Genomic DNA, 17,500 nt, shown 5'->3' with positions numbered 1-17,500 from the left:
GGTGGATAAGCAGCCCCAAACAAGTTCCAAAGATATTCAAGCTGTCGTACAGGCTCAGGGAGCATCAGTGTCAGCGCGAACTATCCGTCCACATTTAAATGAAATGAAACGCTATGGAGGAGACCCAGGAGGACCCCACTATGGAGGAAACCCAGGAGGACCCCACTACAGAGGAGACCCAGGAGGACCCCACTATGGAGGAGACCCAGGAGTAACCCACTATGGAGGAGACCCAGGAGTAACCCTGCTATGGAGGAGACCCAGGGGGACCCCGCTATGGAGGAGACCCAGGAGGACTCCGCTATGGAGGAGACCCAGGAGGACCCCGCTATGGAGGAGACCCAGGAGGACCCCGCTATGGAGGAGACCCAGGAGGACCCCGCTATGGAGGAGACCCAGGAGGACCCCGCTATGGAGGAGACCCAGGAGTAACCCACTATGGAGGAGACCCAGGAGTAACCCTGCTATGGAGGAGACCCAGGGGGACCCCGCTATGGAGGAGACCCAGGAGGACCCCGCTATGGAGGAGACCCAGGAGGACCCCGCTATGGAGGAGACCCAGGAGGACCCCGCTATGGAGGAGACCCAGGAGGACCCCGCTATGGAGGAGACCCAGGAGGACCCCACTATGGAGGAGACCCAGGAGGACCCCACTGCTGACACAGACATAAAAAAGCAAGACTACATTTTGCCAAAATTAACTTGAGTAACCAAAATCCTTCTGGGAAAACGTCTTGTGGACAGATGAGACCAAGATAGATCTTTTTGGTAAAGCAAATCATTCTACTGTTTACCGAAAATGGAATGAGGCCTACAAAGAAAAGAGCACAGTACCTACTAGGGCTGCACGATATGGGGAAAATGTGCGAATGCAATTTTGGGCCTAAATATTGCGATATGCGATGTGATATAATAAAAAAATTGTGAAATCCCCCCATTTCATGTCCAATCGCCTCCATTTTACATCTACCTATCCATTTTATGCCCACCGCCTATTTCACATTCTCCTCCCCGTCACATTCCCCCCTTGTCACATTCTCCTCCCCTTGTCACATTCTCCTCCCCCTTGTCACATTCCCCTCCCCCTTGTCACCCCCCCCCCCCCCGTTACATTCTCCCCACCTTGTCACATTCTCCCCCCCCCCCCCCTCCTGTCACTTTCTTGTATTCTTGTACTGCAGTAATACACTGGGTTTCCCGGGCGGATTTCAAATCTTCGGCGGGACCCGGGAAACCTAGTTTATTGCTGCAGTACAAGACCTTTTCCCATCAGCCAATCACTGGCTTGACACGTGACACCACTGCGGCCAGTGATTGGCTGAAAAGGGAAAGGTCCGAGTGTACTAAGAAGAGAGGAAACTCCGGAGCGCACGGAGACTAATCTGCAGGGACTGGGACTAGGTGAGCAGAAGGTTTTTTTATTTTTCTCCCTGCGCCCTTAGCTCAGTGTTTTTCTATCAGGGGGCCTCCAGCCTTTGCCGGTCCGGGCTTGCTAAGAGTTGTAGTTTTGCAACAACTGGAGGCCCCCTGGTTGGGAAACACTGACTTTTAGTATTTAAATTAGTTTTTACCTGCTCTGGCCACCCCCACCACATGAGCCCGAGCAGATGATCACATGTTTTCCCGGAGGGGTGTATCGCCAAATCACAAAAATCGCGATTCGATTTCTTTTGCGATATATCGTGCAGCCCTAGTACCTACATTGACATATGGGGGAGGTCAGTGATGTTTTGGGTTGTTTTGCTGCCTCTGGCACTGGGGGCCTTGAATGTGTACAAGACATCATGAAATCTGAGGATTACCAATGGATTTTGGGTCGCACTGTACAGCCCAGTGTCAGAAAGCTGGGTTTGTGTCCGAGATCTTGGGTCTTCCAACAGGACAATGACCCCAAACATACGTCAAAAAGCCCCAGAAATGGATGACAACAAAGCGCTGGAGAGTTCTGAAGTGTCAGCAATGAGTCCAGATCTAAATCCCATTGATCACCTGTGGAGAGATCTTATAATTACTGTTGGGAAAAGGCGCCTTCCAATAAGAGACCGGGAGCAGTTTGTAAAGGAAGAGTGGTCCAACATTCCGACTGAGAGGTGTAAGGAGCTTATTGATGCTTATAGGAAGAGTGGTCCAACATTCTGGCTGAGAGGTGTAAGAAGCTTATTGATGGTTATAGGAAGAGTGGTCCAACATTCCGGCTGAGAGGTGTAAGAAGCTTATTGATGGTTATAGGAAGAGTGGTCCAACACTCCGGCTGAGAGGTGTAAGAAGCTTATTGATGGTTATAGGAAGAGTGGTCCAACACTCCGGCTGAGAGGTGTAAGAAGCTTATTAATGATTATAGGAAGAGTGGTCCAACATTCCGGCTGAGAGGTGTAAGAAGCTTATTGATGGTTATAGGAAGAGTGGTCCAACACTCCGGCTGAGAGGTGTAAGAAGCTTATTGATGGTTATAGGAAAAGTGGTCCAACATTCCGGCTTAGAGGTGTAAGAAGCTTATTGATGCTTATAGGAAGAAACTGATTTCACTTATTTTTTTCCAGGGGGGGTGCAACCAAATATTAAGAAAAGGGGCCAATAATTTTGTCCAGCCCATTTTTGGAGTTTGGTGACATTATGTCCAATTTGCTTTTTTTTCCTCCTTTTTTGGTTTAGTTCCAATGCACACAAAGGGAATAAACATGTGTATAGCAAAACATGTGTTACTGCAATATATATATATATATATATACAGAGGAGAGGAGATCTATATATATATATATATATATATATATATATATATATACACACAAAGGGAATAAACATGTGTATAGCAAAAACATGTGTTACTGCAATCAATATATATATATATATATATATACAGAGGAGAGGAGATCTATATATATATATATATATACAGAGGAGAGGAGATCTATATATATATATATACAGAGGAGAGGAGATATATATATATATACAGAGGAGAGGAGATCTATATATATATACACAGAGGAGAGGAGATATATATATATATACAGAGGAGAGGAGATCTATATATATATACAGAGGAGAGGAGATATATATATATATATATATACAGAGGAGAGGAGATATATATATATACAGAGGAGAGGAGATCTATATATATATATATATACAGAGGAGAGGAGATCTATATATATATATATATATATATATATATATATACACACAAAGGGAATAAACATGTGTATAGCAAAACCTGTGTTACTGCAATATATATATATACAGAGGAGAGGAGATCTATATATATATATATATATACAGAGGAGAGGAGATATATATATATATATATATACAGAGGAGATCTATATATATATATATATATATATATATATATATATATATATACAGAGAAGAGGAGATCTATATATATATACAGAGGAGAGGAGATCTATATATATATATATATATACAGAGGAGAGGAGATATATATATATATATATATATATATACACAGAGGAGAGGAGATCTATATATATATATATATATATACACACAAAGGGAATAAACATGTGTATAGCAAAACCTGTGTTACTGCAATATATATATATACACAGAGGAGAGGAGATCTATATATATATATACAGAGGAGAGGAGATCTATATATATATATACACAAAGGGAATAAACATGTGTATAGCAAAACCTGTGTTACTGCAATATATATATACAGAGGAGAGGAGATCTATATATATATATATATATATATATATACACAGAGGAGAGGAGATCTATATATATATATATATATATATATATACACACAGAGGGAATAAACCTGTGTTACTGCAATCCTTTCCTGTGAGGAATACTTAATTTTATAGAAACATTTCAGGGGGGACAACATTTACCGCCATGACTGTATATATATACACACACACACAGACAAACAGACACTGCACAGTACCACTTAGCCTGTCCTGTATAGTGGATGTAATCCTCAGTATCTGCACTTAGGGTGCGCTCACACACTATTACTAGCAACCGGTTTCCCGCTACAGGAATCCCGTTGCGAGTTACGCAACCATTGATTTAAATGGGTCCACAGACAGTCTGCAATAGTGTCAGATTTGCGGACTGTCTGCGGACCCATTCAAATGAATGGTAGCGTAACTTGCAGGGGGTTTCCCGCAGTGGGAAACTCGCTGCTAGCATGTGAACGCACCCTTATACAGTATATATGGACACTGCACAGTACCACTTCTCTCATACTGTATATATGGACACTGCACAGTACCACTTCTCTCATACTGTATATATGGACACTGCACAGTACCACTTCTCTCATACTGTATATATGGACACTGCACAGTACCACTTCTCTCATACTGTATATATGGACACTGCACAGTACCACTTCTCTCATACTGTATATATGGACACTGCACAGTACCACTTCTCTCATACTGTATATATGGACACTGCACAGTACCACTTCTCTCATACTGTATATATGGACACTGCACAGTACCACTTCTCTCATACTGTATATATGGACACTGCACAGTACCACTTCTCTCATACTGTATATATGGACACTGCACAGTACCACTTCTCTCATACTGTATATATGGACACTGCACAGTACCACTTCTCTCATACTGTATATATGGACACTGCACAGTACCACTTCTCTCATACTGTATATATGGACACTGCACAGTACCACTTCTCTCATACTGTATATATGGACACTGCACAGTACCACTTCTCTCATACTGTATATATGGACACTGCACAGTACCACTTCTCTCATACTGTATATATGGACACTGCACAGTACCACTTCTCTCATACTGTATATATGGACACTGCACAGTACCACTTCTCTCATACTGTATATATGGACACTGCACAGTACCACTTCTCTCATACTGTATATATGGACACTGCACAGTACCACTTCTCTCATACTGTATATATGGACACTGCACAGTACCACTTCTCTCATACTGTATATATGGACACTGCACAGTACCACTTCTCTCATACTGTATATATGGACACTGCACAGTACCACTTCTCTCATACTGTATATATGGACACTGCACAGTACCACTTCTCTCATACTGTATATATGGACACTGCACAGTACCACTTCTCTCATACTGTATATATGGACACTGCACAGTACCACTTCTCTCATACTGTATATATGGACACTGCACAGTACCACTTCTCTCATACTGTATATATGGACACTGCACAGTACCACTTCTCTCATACTGTATATATGGACACAGCACAGTACCACTTCTCTCATACTGTATATATGGACACAGCACAGTACCACTTCTCTCATACTGTATATATGGACACAGCACAGTACCACTTCTCTCATACTGTATATATGGACACAGCACAGTACCACTTCTCTCATACTGTATATATGGACACTGCACAGTACCACTTCTCTCATACTGTATATATGGACACTGCACAGTACCACTTCTCTCATACTGTATATATGGACACTGCACAGTACCACTTCTCTCATACTGTATATATGGACACTGCACAGTACCACTTCTCTCATACTGTATATATGGACACTGCACAGTACCACTTCTCTCATACTGTATATATGGACACTGCACAGTACCACTTCTCTCATACTGTATATATGGACACAGCACAGTACCACTTCTCTCATACTGTATATATGGACACAGCACAGTACCACTTCTCTCATACTGTATATATGGACACAGCACAGTACCACTTCTCTCATACTGTATATATGGACACAGCACAGTACCACTTCTCTCATACTGTATATATGGACACTGCACAGTACCACTTCTCTCATACTGTATATATGGACACTGCACAGTACCACTTCTCTCATACTGTATATATGGACACTGCACAGTACCACTTCTCTCATACTGTATATATGGACACTGCACAGTACCACTTCTCTCATACTGTATATATGGACACTGCACAGTACCACTTCTCTCATACTGTATATATGGACACTGCACAGTACCACTTCTCTCATACTGTATATATGGACACTGCACAGTACCACTTCTCTCATACTGTATATATGGACACTGCACAGTACCACTTCTCTCATACTGTATATATGGACACTGCACAGTACCACTTCTCTCATACTGTATATATGGACACTGCACAGTACCACTTCTCTCATACTGTATATATGGACACTGCACAGTACCACTTCTCTCATACTGTATATATGGACACTGCACAGTACCACTTCTCTCATACTGTATATATGGACACTGCACAGTACCACTTCTCTCATACTGTATATATGGACACTGCACAGTACCACTTCTCTCATACTGTATATATGGACACTGCACAGTACCACTTCTCTCATACTGTATATATGGACACTGCACAGTACCACTTCTCTCATACTGTATATATGGACACTGCACAGTACCACTTCTCTCATACTGTATATATGAACACTGCACAGTACCACTTCTCTCATACTGTATATATGAACACTGCACAGTACCACTTCTTTCATACTGCATATATGAACACTGCACAGTACCACTTCTCTCATACTGTATATATGAACACTGCACAGTACCACTTCTTTCATACTGCATATATGGACACTGCACAGTACCAGATAGAAGATACGGCACTCTCTGTCAAGGCGTGGGTGCACTGTTAGGGTCCCAACCCGTGTACATTCAAAGAAATAATAACATAGGACTCCACTTGCGGTGAAAATAGTAGTAAATTTTATTCTTGCAATCCAAAACTATATATGTGACGTTTCGGTCAAAAATGACCTTCCTCAGACCGGATTGCTGCGGAGGAGAGGTGAAGTTAAGGAGAAACGGTATCCTGTGACCGTGTGGCAGGTGAATGGAGATGGCGACAGAAGTCACGTGTCGCCATCTCCATTCACCTGCCACACGGTCACAGGAGTGAGTGCTATGTTATTATTTCTTTACATATATATATATATGAAGTCGGTGAGTAGACCTGCAGTTAGTGACAAATCACATGGGGGACACAGAATTTGTTACAACCGTTTATTAAACATCTCTGTTTTATTTCATCCACAAACTGCGCTGGGGGCGGAGAACAAATCCAGATCATCCAAGACCGCACAATGGTGAATCTGTGTATGAAACTAGTGCAGAAAGGAAGCAGCGCCCCCCGGAGACCACTCACTGTATTCATGACGATCTGATGTCCTCAGGTTACTCCAGTGCATTTCAGATGGAGATCGGTGCATGAAACGCTGTATAAGAGAGTTTTCCCGTAAACGCCATTAAGGCACATTACGAAATTCTTCTTCTTAGATCTACAAATAAAGTTTTGGTAAAATCAGTAAAATAAATTCTCTCTCAGTTGAAAGAAAAAAAAGTTCAAAAAACAATAAACCACAATTCATCCAGATTCCGGCTGATAACAGAAGGCACTAGTAAAATCACAGCAACCATTAGAAAATGGCGCACACCGTGGCGCACACCGCACTCTCCATCTGGTTAGAATGAGGGGATCTCGCTGCTGAACGCAGACGCTTTGCTGACGCAGTCTCTGAGGAAGGATCTGCAGATGGCGGCGTACCTCTCCGGATACCTGCGGTAATGGCAGACGTGCTCCGATTTCTCAAAGTCTACAGAGTGTGTGGGGAGGTGGCGGCGCCGTCGGATATCCACCATGTTCTCGATGTCGCTGTGCGCAATGATTTTGTCGCCATGTGAGTAAAGATAGAGATGAGGCCAAAGGGAAGGGTCGCTCTTCATGGCGTCGTAATGATTCTTGTGCAGGAACCGCGTGGCCGGATACAGCAGGATCCTCAAGACGAACACCAAGATGGCGAATAAGAGCAGCGCCAGGTAGCGCAGCACGAAGTTGGTGCGGGGAGCGAGGACCGTATTCAGCGCCCGCACAGACCCCAGGACGTTGCGGTTTCCTGGAGCGCTGTCGAATATGGTGCCAACCACGCGGAGTCGACTGAGCTGGCGGTGAGAGTGCAGCAGCTCCACCATGTAGCGGTACAGCATGAAGCCGCCATTGCTGAACACGTGGAACACAATCGGATTCTTGTCGATGTCGTAATCAAACAGAAGCTCCAGAAGTTTCTTTGCCTGATCCCGGAGGGAGCTGAGGCCGAAGGATTCCGCAATGAAGACGGTGCGCCAGGCGGCGGTGTATCTGATCACGACACAGCCCTGCAAGAAGGAGGCGACTGTGAGACAACAAGATCAAAGACAAGACTTCAGCATCTCTGCTTGATGTCAGTGAATAGAAACCACTACACATTCCAATGATAAAAATCCATCCTAACCACATAACCCTAGAAATGTAATAAGTCTAAGCAATCCGACCGAGTCATGTGACCTAAACAAAATATAAAATATCAGGATTTTATAAATGGCAAAAACAGTAGAGATCTTATAATGTTGTAAGGTGGAGATAGAATGCAAATCAGAAGAACAAGAAACTGGAGAATAGTGAGTGCAGCTCTGGAGTATAATACAGGATATAACTCAGGATCAGTACAGGATAAGTAATGTAATGTATGTACACAGTGATCTCATCAGCAGAATAGTGAGTGCAGCTCTGGAGTATAATACAGGATATAACTCAGGATCAGTACAGGATAAGTAATGTAATGTATGTACACAGTGATCTCACCAGCAGAATAGTGAGTGCAGCTCTGGAGTATAATACAGGATATAACTCAGGATCAGTACAGGATAAGTAATGTAATGTATGTACACAGTGACCTCACCAGCAGAATAGTGAGTACAGCTCTGGAGTATAATACAGGATATAACTCAGGATCAGTACAGGATAAGTAATGTAATGTATGTACACAGTGACCTCACCAGCAGAATAGTGAGTACAGCTCTGGATTATAATATAGGATATAACTCAGGATCAGTACAGGATAAGTAATGTAATGTATGTACACAGTGACCTCACCAGCAGAATAGGGAGTACAGCTCTGGGTATAATACAGGATATAACTCCGGATCAGTCCAGGATAAGTAATGTAATGTATGTACACAGTGACCTCACCAGCAGAATAGTGAGTACAGCTCTGGGGTATAATACAGGATATAACTCAGGATCAGTACAGGATAAGTAATGTAATGTATGTACACAGTGACCTCACCAGCAGAATAGAGAGTACAGCTCTGGAGTATAATACAGGATATAACTCAGGATCAGTACAGGATAAGTAATGTAATGTATGTATTCAGTGACCTCACCAGCAGAATAGTGAGTGCAGCTCTGAAGTATAATACAGGATATAACTCAGGATCAGTACAGGATATGTAATGTATGTACACAGTGATCTCACCAGCAGAATAGTGAGTACAGCTCTGGGGTATAATACAGGATATAACTCAGGATCAGTACAGGATAAGTAATGTAATGTATGTACACAGTGACCTCACCAGCAGAATAGTGAGTACAGCTCTGGAGTATAATACAGGATATAACTCAGGATCAGTACAGGATAAGTAATGTAATGTATGTACACAGTGATCTCACCAGCAGAATAGTGAGTACAGCTCTGGAGTATAATACAGGATATAACTCAGGATCAGTACAGGATAAGTAATGTAATGTATGTACACAGTGACCTCACCAGCAGAATAGTGAGTACAGCTCTGGAGTATAATACAGGATATAACTCAGGATCAGTACAGGATAAGGAATGTATGTACACAGTGACCTCACCAGCAGAATAGTGAGTACAGCTCTGGAGTATAATACAGGATATAACTCAGGATCAGTACAGGATAAGTAATGTATGTACATAGTGACCTCACCAGCAGAATAGTGAGTACAGCTCTGGAGTATAATACAGGATATAACTCAGGATAAGTAATGTATGTACAGTGACCTCACCAGCAGAATAGTGAGTACAGCTCTGGGGTATAATACAGGATATAACTCAGGATCAGTACAGGATAAGTAATGTAATGTATGTACACAGTGATCTCACCAGCAGAATAGTGAGTACAGCTCTGGGGTATAATACAGGATATAACTCAGGATCAGTACAGGATAAGTAATGTAATGTACACAGTGACCTCACCAGCAGAATAGTGAGTACAGCTCTGGAGTATAATACAGGATATAACTCAGAATCAGTACAGGATAAGTAATGTAATGTATATACACAGTGACCTCACCAGCAGAATACTGAGTACAGCTCTGGAGTATAATACAGGATATAACTCAGAATCAGTACAGGATAAGTAATGTAATGTACACAGTGACCTCACCAGCAGAATAGTGAGTACAGCTCTGGAGTATAATACAGGATATAACTCAGGATCAGTACAGGATAAGTAATGTAATGTATGTATACAGTGACCTCACCAGCAGAATAGTGAGTACAGCTCTGGAGTATAATACAGGATATAACTCAGGATCAGTACAGGATAAGTAATGTAATGTATGTACACAGTGACCTCACCAGCAGAATAGTGAGTACAGCTCTGGAGTATAATACAGGATATAACTCAGGATCAGTACAGGATAAGTAATGTAATGTATGTACACAGTGACCTCTCCAGCAGAATAGTGAGTACAGCTCTGGAGTATAATACAGGATATAACTCAGGATCAGTACAGGATAAGTAATGTAATGTATGTACACAGTGACCTCACCAGCAGAATAGTAAGTACAGCTCTGGGGTATAATACAGGATATAACTCAGGATCAGTACAGGATAAGTAATGTAATGTATGTACACAGTGACCTCACCAGCAGAATAGTGAGTACAGCTCTGGAGTATAATACAGGATATAACTCAGGATCAGTACAGGCTAAGTAATGTAATGTATGTACACAGTGATCTCACCAGCAGAATAGTGAGTACAGCTCTGGAGTATAATACAGGATAAGTAATGTATGTACACAGTGATCTCACCAGCAGAATAGTGAGTGCAGCTCTGGAGTATAATACAGGATAAGTAATGTAATATATGTACACTGATTCCAACCAGGTTTTCAGAATATTCACATTGATGTTGTGTCTATATAAACCATGAACTTTTGGGATTTGTTCTCATTTTAGGTAAAGCCCGTAGAGTCGCTCACCTCTTTGTGGTAGATGTCGCTGTACTTCGCCAGGTTCTTGTCTTTACATCCCCCCCACCCCAGAAGAATCACCACCGGCTCCCTCTGCTGCTCCCAGTGACGTCCTGCAGAAAGAAGGAGGAGCTGTCATGTAGTCAGTCAGACACTAGATGGCGCTACAGGACTGGACACATTATGGAGACGTTCACACTGGTGCTGACAGACGCGTTACGGTTCTGCGCAGTTTTCTGGGTTTCCCCATTTTCCTCACAGTGCACGGATACAACGTACACAATATATTTCTTCCTACCGCCTAAAGAGCAACACTAATATGGTGGAGAGAGCACAGACTATACTTTGCGCCATATTGCGGGGGTTTAGGCCTCGTTCTCATCTTGGTTGCAGATTTCTGTTTCCATCATTGTAGTAGAACAATAATCTCCAAAGCCAATAACCAACAGCTGTCTGGGCATGCTGGGAATTGTAGTTTTGAAATATCTGGATGTCAACAGTTTGGAGACCACTGGAGTAGAATAATAAAAATGGCGGGGTGCGGATTTGTGAATGGCGGATACACAAGACCCGCCCACTGACTAGGGATCCCACCATAGGGTACTGCTGCCCGATATTATGCTGGGAAATTATCACTATATGAGGATAATAAAGGCACAGAAGGAGATTCATCAAAACCTGTGATGAGGAAAAGTTGACCGTTGCCCATAGCAACCAGATTACTTATTTAATTTTTCTGAGGCAATAAAAGAAACTGATTGGTTGCCATGGGCAACTGGTCAACTTTTCCTTTGATGAATCTCCTCAACTATCACTATGTGGGAGCAATAAGGGACATTATTACTATGTGGGAGCAATAAGGGACATTATTACTATGTGGGAGCAATAAGGGACATTATTACTATGTGGGGAGCAATAAGGGACATTATTACTATGTGGGGAGCAATAAGGGACATTATTACTATGTGGGGAGCAATAAGGGACATTATTACTATGTGGGGAGCAATAAGGGACATTATTACTATGTGGGAGCAATAAGGGACATTATTACTATGTGGGGAGCAATAAGGGACATTATTACTATGTGGGGAGCAATAAGGGACATTATTACTATGTGGGGAGCAATAAGGGACATTATTACTATGTGGGGGGCAATAAGGGACATTATTACTATGTGGGAGCAATAAGGGACATTATTACTATGTGGGGAGCAATAAGGGACATTATTACTATGTGGGGAGCAATAAGGGACATTATTACTATGTGGGGAGCAATAAGGGACATTATTACTATGTGGGGAGCAATAAGGGACATTATTACTATGTGGGGGGCAATAAGGGACATTATTACTATGTGGGAGCAATAAGGGACATTATTACTATGTGGGGAGCAATAAGGGACATTATTACTATGTGGGGAGCAATAAGGGACATTATTACTATGTGGGGAGCAATAAGGGACATTATTACTATGTGGGAGCAATAAGGGACATTATTACTATGTGGGAGCAATAAGGGACATTATTACTATGTGGGGAGCAATAAGGGACATTATTACTATGTGGGAGCAATAAGGGACATTATTACTATGTGGGAGCAATAAGGGACATTATTACTATGTGGGAGCAATAAGGGACATTATTACTATGTGGGAGCAATAAGGGATATTATTACTATGTGGGGCAATAAGGGACATTATTACTATGTGGGAGCAATAAGGGACATTATTACTATGTGGGAGCAATAAGGGACATTATTACTATGTGGGGCAATAAGGGACATTATTACTATGTGGGGCAATAAGGGACATTATTACTATGTGGGAGCAATAAAGGGACATTATTACTATGTGGGAGCAATAAAGGGACATTATTACTATGTGGGGAGCAATAAAGGGATTTTGAGGGGAATCCATCTAGCGGTTTAGAACATTAATTTTTTATCTTTAATCTAACATTGTCGCACAAAAAGTCTCAGTCACGTCCCCTGCACCACGATTTACACGGAAACTCATCCCATGTAACTTCAGCCCTGGAAAGCAATCTAAACGGATAGCACGGGCATAGGAGCCGGTAAATTCTTCAAGTAGCGTGCGACATTTGATCAATTTGGCGCAGGAAGTTAAAAAACAAGGCGACTTTTCATTACTAAAATAGGATAAAAAAGGAGAGAAGAAATGATGTATGCCCCTTATTATTACTACGTGTGGGTCATAAGGGGCATTGGGGAGATCAATTAAAACCTGTGTAAAGAAAACGTTGCTTAGTTGCCCATAGCAACCAGTCAAATCGCTTCTTTCCTTTTTGAATAGGCCTCTGAAACATGGAAGAAGCGATCTGATTGGTTGCTATGGGCTACTTTTCCTCAGCACAGGTCTTGATGAATCTCCACCACTATTACTATGTGGGGGTAATAAGGGGATATTATCACTGTATGGGGGTAATAAGGGGATATTATCACTGTATGGGGGTAATAAGGGGATATTATCACTGTATGGGGGTAATAAGGGAACATTATCACTGTATGGGGGTAATAAGGGGACATTATCACTGTATGGGGGTAATAAGGGGACATTATCACTGTATGGGGGTAATAAGGGAACATTATCACTGTATGGGGGTAATAAGGGGACATTATCACTGTATGGGGGTAATAAGGGGACATTATCACTGTATGGGGGTAATAAGGGGACATTATCACTGTATGGGGGTAATAAGGGGACATTATCACTGTATGGGGGTAATAAGGGGACATTATCACTGTATGGGGGTAATAAGGGGACATTATCACTGTATGGGGGTAATAAGGGGACATTATCACTGTATGGGGGTAATAAGGGGACATTATCACTGTATGGGGGTAATAAGGGGACATTATCACTGTATGGGGGTAATAAGGGGACATTATCACTGTATGGGGGTAATAAGGGGACATTATCACTGTATGGGGGTAAAAAGTGGGCATTAGAAGGGGACAATTACTCTCTGGAGGGCACTAGGTGTACAGCAGTACTGGGGGGGGCTCATTATGGGAGTCTTAACCTCTTCAGGTATGCCCGTGGGAATTTCAGTCCCCGCCGCCAGCCAGTCAGGGACGGACCGAAATGCCTGCAAATCATTCAGCAGGCATCCCGGCACATCGCTAAGGGGGGGGGGGGGGTGTTATGAGACCCCCCCCCCATGTCTGTGATCGCTGGATCTGTATGTATCGTACAGCAGTGTTTCCAAAACGGAGCCTCCAGCTGTTGCAAAACAACAACTCCCAGCATTTCCGGACAGGCTTTGACTGTCTGGGCATGCTGGGAGTTTAGCAAAAGCTGGAGGCACCCTGTTTGGGAATCACTGGCATAGATATTTTTTATAGCGGAGCCAATTGTAAAGTCCACCCCTACGCAAATCCCTAATTTAGCCCTCAAATGCGCATGGCGCTCTCCCACTTCAGAGCCCTGTTCTATTTCAAGGAAACTGTTTAGGGTCACAAATGGGGTATTTCTGTACTCAGGAACAATTACTTTACAAATTTTGGGGGGCTTTTTCTCCTTTTACCTCTTATGAAAAGGAAAAGTTGGGGTCCACATCAGCATGTTAGTGTAAAAAAATTAAAAAAAATTACACTAACATGCTGGTGTTGCCCCATACTATTCATTTTCATATGGGGTAAAAGGGGAAAAAAGACCCCAAAATATGTAACTCAATTTCTCCTGAGTACGGAAAAACCCCATATGTGGGCGTAAAAGGTTCTGCGGGCGCACAACAAGGCTCAGGAGTGAGAGTGCACCATGTACATTTGAAGCCTAAATTGGTGATTTGCACAGGGGTGGTTGATTTTACAGCGGTTCTGACATAAACGCAAAAACATAAATACCCACATGTGACCCCATTTTGGAAACTACACCCCTCAAGGAACATAACAAGGGGTATAGTGAGCCTTAACACCCCACAGGTGTTTGACGAATTTTCGTTAAAGTTGGATGGGAAAATGAAAAAAAAACAAAACTATTTTCACCAAAATGCTGGTGTTATCCTAAATCTTTCATTTTCACAAGGGGAAAATAGGGAAAAAAAAGCCCCCCAAAATTTGTATCCCCATTTCTTCCGAGTATGTAAATACCCCATATGTGGACGTCAAGTGCTCTGCTGGCGCACTACAATGCTTAGAAGAGAAGGAGCGCCATTGAGTTTTTGGAGAGAAAATTTGTCCGGAATTGAAGGCCATGTGTGTTTACAAAGCCCCCATAGTGCCAGAACAATGGACCCCCCACATGGCACAAGGCCCCAACTTCCATTCCAAACAAATTCTCTCTCCAAAACCTCAATTGTGCTCCTCCTCTTCTGAGCATTGTAGTGCGCCCGCAGAGCACTCGACGTCCACACATGGGGTATTTCCATACTCCATTTTTTCCTATCAACACTTGTAAAAACTGCATTTTAGTGAAAATCCTTTTTTTTTTCATTTACACATCCGATTTAAATGAAAAGCCGTCAAACACCTGTGAGGTGTTAACGACTCCCTGTACCCCTTTTTGCATTCCTTGAGGGGTTTAGTTTCCAAAATAGTATGCCATGTTTTTAAATTTTTTTCCCACTTTGCTGCTATTCCTGTGAATATTATGAATACTTTGAGGGGTGCAGTTTACATAATGGGGTCATTTGTGAGGTGTTTCTAATAAGAAGACCCTTCAAATCCACTTCAAAACTGAACTGGTCCCTGAAAAATTCCGATTTTGCACTTTGAACCCTCTGATGTCTCCAAAGTAAAAACATCAACTTAATGATGCAAATATAAAGGAGACAAATTGTATTTGTGAATCAATAGATCATTTCTTTGTTAGATCCATTTTCCTCATATGGGGATTTTTCACCAAGAAAGGATGTAAGGGCGAAAACCTCTATGTTAAAGTAGAATAAGGTAAATATATCCCAGAGTTATTCATATATACAGAGACAATGGTCAGATGTGCAAAAAAAAGGCTGCGTCCTCAAGGGGTTAAAGGGGGCATCAGTATTGTGGAGGATATTGTGGGGCAGTGCGGCGGTCACGTGATTACATATTCGCCTGGTCACATATTGAGCTGTGATTTCCTCTGGAGTTCCCCTTTAAGCAGCTGTGCGGGGCCCTAGTGACCTGAATGGTTGCCATGGTAACCGCCCCTCTCCCGCCCTGGGCTCGCTGAGACTTGTAGTGCAGTGTGTTACATTGTATCACGCGGCCTCACCTTGCAGCGCCGCCTCCGGTAACACAATGGTATAATCCATGTCCGGGTCCCCCATACCGCGCGCGCTCCCTCTCCTGACCCCGGGTCCAACAGTATTGACTGTCCCGCCCCCTCCCGCCGCCGGAAAGGTTCCCTCAGATCATCCACCAATCAGAATCCTCTCTAGAGATCACCTGATTTTACCACGCCCACTCAGCGTGACCCTAAACCCTGGCAACCGAAGAGTCCGTAGTTACCGTTACCGAGCAACCTGCCCGCTACTTCACCCCGGAGACATTGTTTTCAACCCGGCAGAGCCCGCCCCTTACACTAGGATCTCACTTCTGATTGGCTCCTGGTTGTTCGTCAGCGGATCTGATTGGTTCCCGTCCATCGTGATGAGCAGCGGAATCTGGGGTGCAGGTGAGTGGACTGGGGGTGTTTTGTATTATTAATAGTTATTATATCCGTGTGTGACGTCACTGTCATGTTATATATATCACATATCTCCGTGTATGATGTCACTGTCATGTTATATATCACATATCTCCGTGTATGACGTCACTGTCATGTTATATATCACATATCTCCGTGTATGACGTCACTGTCATGTTATATATCACATATCTCCGTGTATGATGTCACTGTCATGTTATATATATCACATATCTCCGTGTATGACGTCACTGTCATGTTATATATATCACATATCTCCGTGTATGATGTCACTGTCATGTTATATATCACATATATCCGTGTGATGTCACTGTCATGTTATATATCACATATCTCCGTGTATGACGTCACTGTCATGTTATATATCACATATCTACGTGTATGATGTCACTGTCATGTTATATATCACATATATCCGTGTGATGTCACTGTCATGTTATATATCACATATCTCCGTGTATGACGTCACTGTCATGTTATATATCACATATCTACGTGTATGATGTCACTGTCATGTTATATATCACATATCTCCGTGTATGACGTCACTGTCATGTTATATATCACATATCTCCGTGTATGACGTCACTGTCATGTTATATATCACATATCTACGTGTATGATGTCACTGTCATGTTATATATCACATATCTCCGTGTATGATGTCACTGTCATGTTATATATCACATATCTCCGTGTATGACGTCACTGTCATGTTATACATCACATATTTCCGTGTATGATGTCACTGTCATGTTATATATCACA

General features: G+C 42.5%; 2 protein-coding genes across 2 annotated transcripts in view; one reads left to right on the top strand and one right to left on the bottom strand.

The window, feature by feature from the left end:
• Positions 1–7,015: 7,015 nt before the first annotated feature.
• Positions 7,016–16,474, bottom strand: TMEM53 (transmembrane protein 53). Its single transcript, XM_056533148.1, has 3 exons — positions 16,298–16,474; positions 11,093–11,196; positions 7,016–8,198 (listed from the first exon to the last, which is right to left on the bottom strand). The coding sequence occupies exons 1-3, from the start codon at positions 16,350–16,352 to the stop codon at positions 7,509–7,511; spliced, it is 849 nt and encodes a 282-aa protein (XP_056389123.1). The 5' UTR covers positions 16,353–16,474; the 3' UTR covers positions 7,016–7,508.
• A 75-nt stretch (positions 16,475–16,549) lies between these two features.
• ARMH1 (armadillo like helical domain containing 1) overlaps positions 16,550–17,500 on the top strand; it is a 54,728-nt gene continuing 53,777 nt past the window's right edge. Inside the window, exon 1 of the mRNA XM_056533147.1 lies at positions 16,550–16,699. The gene's annotated coding sequence lies outside the window, so the exon portion shown is untranslated. The remainder of the gene's footprint in view (positions 16,700–17,500) is intronic.

This window comes from Hyla sarda, chromosome 7, assembly GCF_029499605.1.
Source record: "Hyla sarda isolate aHylSar1 chromosome 7, aHylSar1.hap1, whole genome shotgun sequence".
NCBI lineage: Eukaryota > Metazoa > Chordata > Amphibia > Anura > Hylidae > Hyla > Hyla sarda.
Note: the sequence above shows the minus strand (reverse complement) of the source record. Positions and strands in the feature narration are given on the sequence as shown.

Coding starts and splice junctions, on each gene's coding strand:
- TMEM53 (XM_056533148.1), bottom strand. CDS start 16,352: ATGGGGGACCCGGACATGGATTATACCATTGTGTTACCGGAGGCGGCG. Junction 11,197..16,297: donor ACCGGAGGCGGCGCTGCAAG/GTGAGGCCGCGT, acceptor TTCTTTCTGCAG/GACGTCACTGGGAGCAGCAG. Junction 8,199..11,092: donor GCGACATCTACCACAAAGAG/GTGAGCGACTCT, acceptor TCCTTCTTGCAG/GGCTGTGTCGTGATCAGATA.